Here is a 13,276-nt window from a genome sequence, read left to right as displayed (position 1 = left end):
GTCTAAAGCTGTGAACCCATAGACTGTCCTCAGCCCTAAACCTATGGACTGTTCCAATCTACATCTACCTATGCTAAAGCTACTTTATGGTCCACAGCCATGAACATATAGACTGTTCCAGCCTACTTCTACCTATGCTAAAGCTACTTCATGGTCCCCAGTTGTGAAACTGTAGAATGCTCCAGTCTATCTTTGTCTGAACGTCAACCTACCTATTGCCCCCATGCTGTGAACCTGTAGACTTTTTCAGTCTACCTTTGTCTGAGCTTCAACCTACTTCTTGCTCTCCAGCCGTGAACCTGTAGACTGTTCCAGTCTACCTTTGTGTGAACTTTAACCTACTTCTTGCTCCCCAGCTGTGAACCTGTAAACTGTTCCAGTCTACCTTTGTGTGAACTTCAACCTACTTCTTGCTCCCCAGCCATGAACCTGTAGACTGTTCCAGTCTACCTTTGTGTGAACTTCAACCTACTTCTTGCTCTCCAGCCGTGAACCTGTAGACTGTTCCAGTCTACCTTTGTGTGAACTTCAACCCACTTCTTGCTCTCCAGCCATGAACCTGTAGACTGTTCTAGTCTGCTTTTGTGTGAACTTCAACCTACTTCTTGCTCCCCAGCCATGAACCTGTAGACTGTTCCAGTCTACCTTTGTGTGAACTTCAACCTACTTCTTGCTCCCCAGCCATGAACCTGTAGACTGTTCCAGTCTACCTTTGTGTGAACTTCAACCTACTTCTTGCTCCCCAGCTGTGAACCTGTAAACTGTTCCAGTATACCTTTGTGTGAACTTCAACCTACTTCTTGCTCCCCAGACATGAACCTGTAGACTGTTCCAGTCTGCTTTTGCCTGTGCTAAACCTACTTTGTGGTTCTGGCCTTGAACCTATGAACTGCTCCAGTCTACCTGTACTCGTGATACCAATACTAAATGAGAAGTGTCCTCTATGAGGAATACCTGCCATTTTGAAGTATCACATATCACCACAAACCCCCCCCCCCCCCGTTACCAGTTGCAACAAGAAAAAAAACTTTAAAAGACGACCCCTAGACTGTTCAGTGAGTTGGAGTGAGTGGACTGTTGCTGTGTGCCTGGCTGCCTCTGCACTGTTTTGGGAAAAAAATCTTCTAATCTACAGTGGCCCCTTTAGCGTTATACTTTTTATTTTTTATTTTATTTCTCTGACCACACATGTCTATGCCTCCTTTCTCTAGTATTGGCTTGGCTTGTCTCTAACTGCCATTGGGCCCAAGCACCACTGACATCAATTAAAAAAATACATGAAGGGACTATATTGTGTATGATCTGTGAAGCCATCCAAGATGGCAGCAGAAGTATAGAACTATCATACACAACTGAGCTTACCCACTTGTCTACCATCGTCATTTATAGATGGCAACTGATAGAATGGGATTTTAAACACACTATAGCAGCCGAGACTGGGTTTAAATTTGCTCATCTGGTGATGGCCTTTTTGGTGGAAGTGGGAAAACTTCCACAGCCTGCTGAAGGTACTGCCCCCAAATCTGCCCCAACCCTGTTTGATTGCCCCCAGCATGTATACTGGGCTTCACTGTCCCCTTGCGGACCCAAGACCAGCATTATGGATGTCGGTTGGTGGAAGGTTGGGAGATTAGTGAATATATGTTCACTGATCTCTTCTGCAGCTAGTGAACCTGGAAGCTACAATTATTACATCACTTCTGGGTTCGCCTCCAGCTGTGGCCAGGAAAGAAGCTAATGAAGTGAGATCTCTGCTCCATTAGCTTCAGTAAAAGGCAGATGAGACATCAAGAATCGAATAGACCCCACCCCTGATGCCTCAATAAAGAGAACCTGCCGTTGCAGTATTGCCAATATCTTTAGTGAGATACCATGAATAATTTTATTAAAATATATAAAATCTGATCTACATTTCAAAAAAGGGCTGGGGTTAGAGCAGCTCCAATCAAAAAACATAGCTGACTGGCATAAGAGTAAACAGACCACCCTACCCTTTATCCATTTGAAGACCAGGCATTTTGTAGCACTTTTTGTATACATGTGAAAATCATTTTTTTTTTGCTCGAAAAGTACATAAAACCCTTAAACATTATATACAGTGCCTTGCGAAAGTATTCGGCCCCCTTGAACTTTGTGACCTTTTGCCACATTTCAGGCTTCAAACATAAAGATATAAAACTGTAAATTTTTGTGAAGAATCAACAACAAGTGGGGCACAATCATGAAGTGGAACGAAATTTATTGGATATTTCAAACTTTTTTAACAAATAAAAAACTGAAAAATTGGGCGTGCAAAATTATTCAGCCCCCTTAAGTTAATACTTTGTAGCGCCACCTTTTGCTGCGATTACAGCTGTAAGTCGCTTGGGGTATGTCTCTATCAGTTTTGCACATCAAGACACTGAAATTTTTTCCCATTCCTCCTTGCAAAACAGCTCGAGCTCAGTGAGGTTGGATGGAGAGCGTTTGTGAACAGCAGTTTTCAGTTCTTTCCACAGATTCTCAATTGGATTCCGGTCTGGACTTTGACTTGGCCATTCTAACACCTGGATATGTTTATTTGTGAACCATTCCATTGTAGATTTTGCTTTATGTTTTGGATCATTGTCTTGTTGGAAGACAAATCTCTGTCCCAGTCTCAGGTCTTTTGCAGACTCCATCAGGTTTTCTTCCAGAATGGTCCTGTATTTGGCTCCATCCATCTTCCCATCAATTTTAACCATCTTCCCTGTCCCTGCTGAAGAAAAGCAGGCCCAAACCATGATGCTGCCACCACCATGTTTGACAGTGGGGATGGTGTGTTCAGGGTGATGAGCTGTGTTGCTTTTACACCAAACAAAAGTTTTGCATTGTTGCCAAAAAGTTTGATTTTGGTTTCATCTGACCAGAGCACCTTCTTCCACATGTTTGGTGTCTCCCAGGTGGCTTGTGGCAAACTTTAAACAACACTTTTTATGGATATCTTTAAGAAATGGCTTTCTTCTTGCCACTCTTCCATAAAGCACAGATTTGTGCAGTATACGACTGATTGTTGTCCTATGGACAGAGTCTCCCACCTCAGCTGTAGATCTCTGCAGTTCATCCAGAGTGATCATGGGCCTCTTGGCTGCATCTCTGATCAGTCTTCTCCTTGTATGAGCTGAAAGTTTAGAGGGACGGCCAGGTCTTCGTAGATTTGCAGTGGTCTGATACTCCTTCCATTTCAATATTATCGCTTGCACAGTGCTCCTTGGGATGTTTAAAGCTTGGGAAATCTTTTTGTATCCAAATCCGGCTTTAAACTTCTCCACAACAGTATCTCGGACCTGCCTGGTGTGTTCCTTGTTCTTCATGATGCTCTCTGCGCTTTAAACGGACCTCTAAGACTATCACAGTGCAGGTGCATTTATACGGAGACTTGATTACACACAGGTGGATTCTATTTATCATCATTAGTCATTTAGGTCAACATTGGATCATTCAGAGATCCTCACTGAACATCTGGAGAGAGTTTGCTGCACTGAAAGTAAAGGGGCTGAATAATTTTGCACGCCCAATTTTTCAGTTTTTTATTTGTTAACAAGGTTTGAAATATCCAATAAATTTCGTTCCACTTCATGATTGTGTCCCACTTGTTGTTGATTCTTCACAAAAAATTACAGTTTTATATCTTTATGTTTGAAGTCTGAAATGTGGCAAAAGGTCACAAAGTTCAAGGGGGCCGAATACTTTCGCAAGGCACTGTATATATATATATATATATATATATATATATATATATATATATATATATATTTTTTTTTTTTTTTTTTAATTCATTTTTTTTAAAGCCGAGGTCCTAGAGAATAAAGTGGTGGTGGGTTTTAAGTTTTTTATGTTACACGGTATTTACGTAGCAGTTTTTTTAAAAGCGATTCTTGGGAAAAAATAAAATGTATTAAAATTTAAATGCAAAAAAAATAAATAAATACATAACCCAATTTTTTTGTAAAATATAAAAGATGATGTCACGCTGAGTAAATAGATTTTGGATATATATAAATATATATACAGTATCTCACAAAAGTAAGTACACCCTTCACATTTTTGTAAATATTTTATTCTATCTTTTCATGTGACAACACTGAAGAAATGACACTTTGCTACAATGTAAAGTAGTGAGTGTACAGCTTGTATAACAGTGTAAATTTGCTGTTCCCTCAAAATAACTCAACACACAGCCATTAATGTCTAAACCGCTGGCAACAAAAGTCAGTACACCCCTAAGTGACAATGTCCAAATTGGACCCAAATTATCAATATTTTGTGTGGCCACCATTATTTTCCAGCACTGCCTTAACCCTCTTGGGCATGGAGTTCACCAGAGCTTCACAGGTTGCCACTGGAGTCCTCTTCCACTCCTCCATGATGACATCACAGAGCTGGTGGATGTTAGAGACCTTGCACTCCTCCACCTTCCATTTGAGGATGCCCCACAGATGCTCAGTAGGGTTTAGGTCTGGAGACTTGCTTGGCCAGTCCATCACCTTTACCCTCAGCTTCTTTAGCAAGGCAGTGGTCATCTTGGAGGTGTATTTGGGGTTGTTATCATATTGGAATACTGCCCTGCGGCCCAGTGTCCGAAGGGAGGGGATCATGGAAGGGAGTGAACGCACATTACTGTCGCACGCATATGTAAATGGTGATCGCACTACACATGTGAAGTATTGTCACGAACATCAGAGCAAGAGCAATAATTCTATCACCAGAGCTCCTGTGTAACTCTAAACTGGTAATCTGTAAAGGCGTTTAAAGTGTTGCCCATGGAGAGTTTTAAGCACCAAAGTTTGCCGCCATTCCACAGGCAATTTTAAAACGTGACATGTTAGGTATCACCAAAAGAAAGCTCTATATGAGGTAAAAAAAGGACCAAAAATGAATCCGGGTACAGCAATTGTCAGTTAAAGTAATGCAGTGCCGTATCACAAAAAAGGGCCTGGTCATGAAGGGGGGTAAACCTTCGGGGGCTGAAGTACTTAATTAGCACTTTCCTGTCTCTTTCACATTGATCGTGGCTTTGAAATCGTGCAACGTCATCTGAACTCAAAGCTGCATTTCAGTCCATCTTCGGGGGGGGGGGGGGGGGGGCGACTTAAAAGACATCTGAGCGGGTTCATGCACAGATGTCTATTGAAGTCACCCTCGAAATGTACATACAATGAACAAATGAATACTAAAAACTTGGCATATCACGGCTATCAACGATAGGACATGTGGACAAGTGACTGAACAAGCGCATAGGTTCCAGAGAGACCCAACGCGTTTCAAGTATACCCTTCTTCAGGGGTCTATTGGATATGGCTTTGTCAATGCCACCGGAGTCACTTGTATAGACCAGAGAGCCATGTTTTAAAAACACTACCACCCATCAGGGAGATTAGAGATACCAGGCTAGGAAACAAGGAGTATATTCTCGGTACTGGATATATCACAGCGTGTTACTGTATGGTGCCAAGGCTTGTCCCTCAAGGATCCCTGTGAAGGCCGTGGCGACGTCCCTAGAAAATAGGGGAACAATGAACTTGGGAAGGATAAACAGAGAAGCCTACCAGGATTTTTCTTTTTTGCTTCAATAGAGTAAGAGATTTTTTTTCAAAAATAATTTTAGTAAAAGCTCCCATCATTCCTTATTCTGAAGAAAGGAAACAGATTAATTGTGGGAGTTCAGGCTTCATCTCAAAGCGGTAGTAAAGCCCACTTTATGATTTATACCTACAGGATAAGCCTATAATAAGGCCTATACTAAGGCTACCTGTAGGTAAAATAAATATATCTCCTAAATGTGCACCGTTTAGGAGATATTCACCCTGGAGGGCAGCCATCAGACATTTTGGGGCCCCTAAAAAAGCTTAAGGCCTGGGCCCCCTGGGTCCAACCACTAACATTCCCCAGGGCCCATTCACTGGCTGTCATACAGAATCCATCCACTGGTCATCCCACTGAGTCTGTCAGTACACCCACTTTTAGTTTAACACTATAACACCTTACTATATTACAACTCCCCATATAGTCCCCAAATATTCAACACAGAGATATCCCAATCCAGCATAAAGACATCCCAATTCAGCAAAGTGACATCCCCATACAGTATATTCAGCAAAGAGACAGCCCAATCCAGAAAAGAGACATCCTAATCCAGCATATACATCTGCAGAGGCAAAGGCAGAGACTCACTCTGTGGCTGTCCTGCTTTAGCAATTGCTAGTTACTACAGCTTCAACATCTCAATCTTACAGTATTGGTTGGTGCTCGGGCAGCCGGGCCCCTCGGGATACCCAGGCCTTGTACATGTGTATAGGCTGTTCCCCCCTAATGGCAGCCCTGCACCTGCGTATGCACTCTGAAGGTCTGGCACACCTTGCTGGATCTTCAGAGCTTCGTGCCACAACCAAGGGCTCCCTGTGCATGTCACTGTGGCTCCAACCACTCACACAGCCAGAGCACAAGAACCTGGAAGAAAGATCAGAGGAAGATGTCAGCCCTCTCAGTGGTGACAGCAGGCCGCTGGAGGGCTTCGTTCTAAGGTAAGTATTTCATGTGCGATTTTTACAACCACTTTAAGAACTAAGGGAGAGGGGAAACCAGCCATTGTACCTGCAGCACACATTGTGATTAGTGATTGGCCGAGCACCCCCCTGTTCAGTTTGCACCAGAACATCTCGAACAGGGAAAAAGTTCTAGCAAACTCCATTAAAGTCTATGGGACACGAACATGAAAAATCAAAAATCCTAATTTTAAAGGCTTATATGCAAGTTATTGCCACAAAAAGTGTATCGGGACCTGGGTACTGCCCTGGGGGACATGTATCAATCGTTTTTATAGGAGCAGTGATTTTAATAATGCTTAAAGTGAAACAATAAAAATGAAAAACTCCTTTAAATATCATGCCTGGGGGGTTCCCATAATGTGCCAGTAAAGTGGCGCATCTGTACGATGTATAGCTCTTGCTGCAGCAATTCTGACATTTCAAAAGGAAAAAAATGTCAATTTAACTTGCTTGCGGCTGTAATGTATTGTCGGCTCCCTGCAATACAGACATTGGCTCTGATACACCAGTAAAAATTGTCCTACGTATCTCAATTGATGGTCACTTTGATTTGGTAAGTTATCCCAGTGACTGATGTGCAGATGAATAATTGAGAGGGATTATAGTCAGAAAAAACTCCCATCTTCAATCTCTCCCTCTCTTCTGGCATCTTCCCCAACTTCCCCAACTCTCTAAGACATGCACTTGTCTCCCCCCCCATACTTAAAAAGCCCTCACTGCACCCCATTAATCTTAACAAACTATGCCCCATCTCCTTGCTCCCCTTTTTATCCAAACTCCTTGAACGTCTGGTCTACAACAGACTAAGTGACCACCTCACCGAGAATAACCTACTTGATCCCCTTCAGTTTGGATTTCTCCCTCAACACTCCACAGAAACTTCTCTCCTAAAACTAACAAATGGTCTACTAATGGCCAAAGCCAATGGACACTTTGCTGTACTCCTACTCCTGGACCTTCCTGCTGCCTTTGATACAGTTGACCACTCCCTCTTCCTCAAAAAAACTCCAAGCCTTGCTCTTCGTGACTGTACTCTTCGCTGGTTCTCTTCCTACTTATTCAACCGCACTTTTGGCGTTACTTACGATTCTACTTCCTCCTCTCCTCTTCCTTTCTCTGTTGGAGTTCCCCAAGGTTCTGTTCTTGGACCTCTCCTATTTTCGACCTATACCTCCTCCCTGTGTCAGCCTCCCATGGCTTTCAATACCATCTCTAAATGTATGACACCCAAATTTATCTCTTTACCCCTCATTCAGTTTCCTCACGTATCACTAATTTACTAACAGACATATCAGCCTGGTTATCACACCACTTCCTCGAACTCAGCCTGTCCAAAATTGAGCTAATAATATTTCCTCCCCCCACATGCCCCTTTCCCTGATTTCTCTGTCAAGATCGATGGTACAACCATCAACCTTTCCCCACATGCCAAGGTTCTAGGTGCAATTCTGGACTCTGATCTATCCTTTAGGCCCCACATCCAATCACTGTCCAAATCTTGCCACCTCAACCTACTAACCAATGACACCACAAAGCTCCTAATTCACTCCCTGATCATCTCTCGTCTCAACTACTGTAACTGCCTTCTCATTGGATTACCTTTGCATAGGCTATCCCCCCTTCAGTCCATCATGACTGCTGCTGCCATGCTCATCCTCCTTACCAAGCGCTTAGTATCTGCTACCCCTCTCTGACAATCCCTCCACTGGCTTCCACTCACCAAATAAATTATATTCAAAATACTAACATCAACTTACAAAGCCATCCAAAACTCGGCCCCCAGCTTCATCACTATCCTAGTCTCAAAATACCAACCTAATCATCCTTTTCGTTCTTTCCTCGTCACCTCCTCCCATGTTTGCCTCCAGGACTTTTTCAGAGCTTCTCCCATACTATGGAACTCCCTATCCCAATCTGTCTGATTATCTCCTATTCTGCTTGCTTTTAGACGATCCATGAAAACCCATCTCTTCAGAGAAGCCCTCTGTTTTAGATTGTAAGCTCTAACGAGCAGGGCCCTCTGATTCCTCCCGTATTGAATTGTATTGTAACTGTATTGTCTGCCCTCAGGTTGTAAAGCGCTAAATAAATCCCGTATAACATTAATAATAATAAAATATGTACAACCTTCATTTCTCTATGAAAGAATGATCTCTTATATATGATGAAGGTCTTGTCATGGTCTGGGAAGTAATGCCTCTGTTCTTGTATCTTAGGCCTCCAGAAGTGGGCTCTGCACCTTTCTCTGGTCTTCCTGCTGCTCTGTCTGGTTTTGTTAGCGGCTCTCATTGGCTTGACTGTGAAATGTAAGTAATTCACAAAATTTTTAAAGTAATTCTAAGGGAAAGCATTAACAAAAAAAGTAAAATAAATAAAATATATATATATTATACTTACCTAGTTTGTCTAATAGTTTTGCACAGAAAAGCCCACATCCTCTTCCTCTGGGTCTACCACCAGTGGCGGTCCTGGCTCCTCCCCCTGCTGAGTGACTGCCTCTTGCTTCTTGCTATGGGGGCACTTGAGCAAGCTCGCTCCCGAGCCACACTCTGTGTGCTCATTCACACACAGCCCCACCCCCTGCTCTCTCCTCATTGGCACACTGACTGTGATTGACAGCAGCAGGAGTCAATGGCTTGTGAGACAATGAGGAGAGAGAGAGACAGACATGGGAGAGCTGCTGCTCTCATGCACTTTCTGCTATATAACATTCCCAATAAAAAGAATATATATTTTTATTTTTTATCATTTTACGCCAATTTGTATCCTGCTACATATTTTTGGTAAAAACAAAAATCCCAATAAGAGTATATTGATTGGTTTGCGCAAAAGTTATCGCGTCTACAAACTACGGGAAAGATTTATGTCATTTTTATTTATTTATTTTTTGATACTAGTAATGGCGGCGATCTGCGATTTTTAGCGGGACTGAGACATTGCGGCGGACAGATCGGACGCCTAACTGACATTTTTGACACTTTTGGGGGGACCAGTGACATTACTACAGTAATCAGTGCTAAAAATATGCACTGTCACTGTACTAATGACACTGGCAGGGAAGGGGTTAACCCAGGGGCAATAAAAGGGTTAAGTGTGAGCCTAGGGGGTGATTTCTAACTGTGGGGGGGATGGGTTTGTAATATCAACACAGAGACCTGTATTCCTAAATAGTAGGAACACAGGGGCTCTGTGTTGATACCAGAGAGAAACAACGGTTTTCTGTGTTTACAACAGCAGACCGCTATTCTCTCTTCACGGGGAGCGATCGCGGGTGCCCGGCGGCAATCGCGGCCGCCGGCCCCGTGCCTCTGTTTCCCAGCTGTCGAGTGGCCTCCGGCGGCGTACGTGTGCCCAGAGGGGCTCTCCCATGAACCACCGTACAGGTACGACGATTCGCGGGAACCTGCTGACCTGCTGCCGTATAACTGCGGCGGCTAGTCAGCAAGAGGTTAAACAGACCAGAAGGGAGCAAATTAACTGCTTCCCGGATTTGCCACAATACATTTACTGTGACGGGGCGGCCCGTACAGGAACAATAACTCAATAACTAACTGTATGTCAAAAGCAGTTTCCGGGTTGGGAGGCACCTGTGCACCCCCCCCCCCCCTCCCTCCCCTACTCCTATGTGGTTTGACACAGCGGGAGTTTGTCAGCTGACCCCGGCCAATGATTCATGACAAACAACACATGGCTCTTAACAGAGGGAACGATCGCTTTGTTTATTTTCCCAGCCAGTGTCATTAATGTGACAGACCTAGCTGGGACAAGGGCTTTTGGAGAGGACTGGGAGCGAGCCTCTTACCCACTGACTATGGGCCCTGGCATTTAGGGAAACACTACTCTTCGGAAGGTGTATGCCTGGGGGATCCGTGGAGGGGTCTTGTTTCTGATTCAAGTTTATGTCTCCCCAAACCACACAGTCTCTGGGAACTGGAGGTTCCATATCCATATTTGGGGTGTCTATGCCTCAAACCAGCAATGACTGTAGATGTTAATGTAATCCGCTCAAACCACTGGGGTCCCCTGCCATAATGTGTTTATTGTAAGTTGGTCTCCTGCTATAATCTGTTGCCTTATAGTCTGAGGAGGGGGGAAATCACTGTTTGCATTGTTAATTATGCAAATTTAACTCACAAATTGTCTGTAATATTGTGTATTCTACTTTGTGAGCTCGATGCCGGCTGGGGGGAAGCAAACAGAAAAATGTAATAGGCATTGCTTTGTGGCAAAAAATGCAGCAAAAAATTGCATGACTTTGAGGTCACAAAAGTGTGAAAGGGGCCTTCAGTAATCAAGGTATAGTGTGCCCCCTTCAATGCAGAGTGACCACAAAGTGCCCCCTTCAATGCAGAGTGACCACAGCGTGCCCCCATCAATGCAGAGTGACCATAGCGTGCCCCCATCAATGCAGAGTGACCACAGCGTGCCCCATCAATGCAGAGTGACCACAGCGTGCCCCCATCAATGCAGAGTGACCACAGCATGCCCCCATCAATGCAGAGTGACCACAGCGTGCCCCCATCAATGCAGAGTGACCATAGCGTGCCCCCATCAATTCAGAGTGACCACAGCGTGCCCCCATCAATGCAGAGTGACCACAGCGTGCCCCCATCAATGCAGAGTGACCATAGCGTGCCCCCATCAATGCAGAGTGACCACAGCGTGCCCCATCAATGCAGAGTGACCACAGCGTGCCCCCATCAATGCAGAGTGACCACAGCGTGCCCCCATCAATGCAGAGTGACCACAGCGTGCCCCCTTCAATGTAGAGTGACCACAGCGTGGCCCCATCAATGTAGAGTGACCACCGCATGCCCCCTTCAATGTAGAGTGACCACAGCATGCCCCCTTCAATATAGAGTGACCACAGCGTGCCCCCTAAATTATAGATTGACCACAGCGTGCCCCCTTCAATGTTGAGTGACCACAGCGTGCCCCCTTCAATGTAGAGTGACCACCGCATGCCCCCTTCAATGCAAAGTGACCACAGCATGCCCCTTTCAATGTAGAGTGACCACAGCGTGCCCCCTTCAATGTAGAGTGACCACAGCGTGCCCCCTTCAATGCAGAGTGACCACAGCGTGCCCCCCTTCAATGTAGAGTGACCACAGCGTGCCCCCTTCAATGTAGAGTGACCACAGTGTGCCCCATTCAATGCAGAGTGACCACAGCATGCCCCCATCAATGCAGAGTGACCACAGCATGCCCCCTTCAATGTAGAGTGACCACAGCATGCCCCCTTCAATGCAGAGTGACCACAGCTTGCCCACATCAATGCAGAGTGACCACAGCGTGCCCCCTTCAATGTAGAGTGACCACAGCATGCCCCCTTCAATGTAGAGTGACCACAGCATGCCCCCATCAATACAGAGTGACCACAGCGTGCCCCCTTCAATGTAGAGTGACCACAGCATGCCCCCTTCAATATAGAGTGACCACAGCGTACCCCCTTCAATGCAGAGTGACCCCAGCATGCCCCCTTCAATGTAGAGTGACCACAGTGTGCCCCCTTCAATGTAGAGTGACCACAGCTGTGCCCCCTTCAATGTAGAGTGACCACAGCATGCCCCCTTCAATGTAGAGTGACCACAGCGTGCCCCCTTCAATGCAGAGTGACCACAGCATGCCCCCTTCAATGTAGAGTGACCACAGCTTGCCCCCTTCAATGTAGAGTGACCACAGCTTGCCCACATCAATGCAGAGTGACCACAGCGTGCCCCCTTCAATGTAGAGTGACCACAGCATGCCCCCTTCAATGTAGAGTGACCACAGCATGCCCCCATCAATACAGAGTGACCACAGCGTGCCCCCTTCAATGTAGAGTGACCACAGCATGCCCCCTTCAATATAGAGTGACCACAGCGTACCCCCTTCAATGCAGAGTTACCACAGCATGCCCCCTTCAATGCAGAGTGACCACAGCGTGCCCCCTTCAATGTAGAGTGACCACAGCGTGCCCCCATCAATGCAGAGTGACCACAGCATGCCCCCATCAATGCAGAGTGACCCCAGCATGCCCCCTTCAATGTAGAGTGACCACAGTGTGCCCCCTTCAATGTAGAGTGACCACAGCGTGCCCCCATCAATGCAGAGTGACCCCAGCATGCCCCCTTCAATGTAGAGTGACCACAGTGTGCCCCCTTCAATGTAGAGTGACCACAGCGTGCCCCCTTCAATGCAGAGTGACCAGCGTGCAGAGAGACCAGTGCACTTACCTGCTGCAGCGGCTTCTCCTCAGTCCTCAGCATCTCCCTCCTCCACCTCCTTGGCCAATGGCAAAGGTTCACCTTTCGGCCAATCAGGAAACGGGTCTCGGATCCGCTTCCTGATTGGCCAGGACGAGGATCCGTGTGACAATAGCGAATTTTCATTCGCTATTGTCACACAATGGGTGGGCTCAGGGCGCACTGCTCTGTGCCCTGGGTCCACCCTTTTCTGAAGTCTATTAGAGCCTCTGGCTCTAATAAAGTGCTTCAGAAGAAAAAAAAACCCATTGACCTCCATGCGTCCGGCGCCCCGCATGTAGATTAGGGGGCCGGACGCATGAATAGGGGGGGCCGCTCCCCTGTTCCCCCAAAGCACCGACCGCCCCTGCCGGCAAGTCTGACCTGCAATGAGACCTCTAAGTGTCCAGGTGGCTAGTTGTTTAATCAGCAAAATGTTTCTAGTATATGTTGGCTAATTTGACTAAACTCCTAATGATCCTCTAT

General features: G+C 45.6%; 1 protein-coding gene across 1 annotated transcript in view; it reads left to right on the top strand.

The window, feature by feature from the left end:
* LOC309562060 (C-type lectin domain family 12 member B-like) overlaps window positions 1-13,276 on the top strand; it is a 56,433-nt gene that overhangs the window by 7,743 nt on the left and 35,414 nt on the right. The window contains exon 3 of the mRNA XM_082266173.1: window positions 8,783-8,872. Within this exon, the coding sequence (XP_082122299.1) occupies window positions 8,783-8,872 (90 nt within the window). The remainder of the gene's footprint in view (window positions 1-8,782; window positions 8,873-13,276) is intronic.

This window comes from Pelophylax lessonae (genome assembly GCF_965119305.1).
Source record: "Pelophylax lessonae genome assembly, chromosome: 1".
NCBI classification, from domain to species: domain Eukaryota; kingdom Metazoa; phylum Chordata; class Amphibia; order Anura; family Ranidae; genus Pelophylax; species Pelophylax lessonae.
The sequence above is the reverse complement of the archived record's forward strand: the minus strand, read 5'-3'. Positions and strand labels throughout refer to the sequence as shown.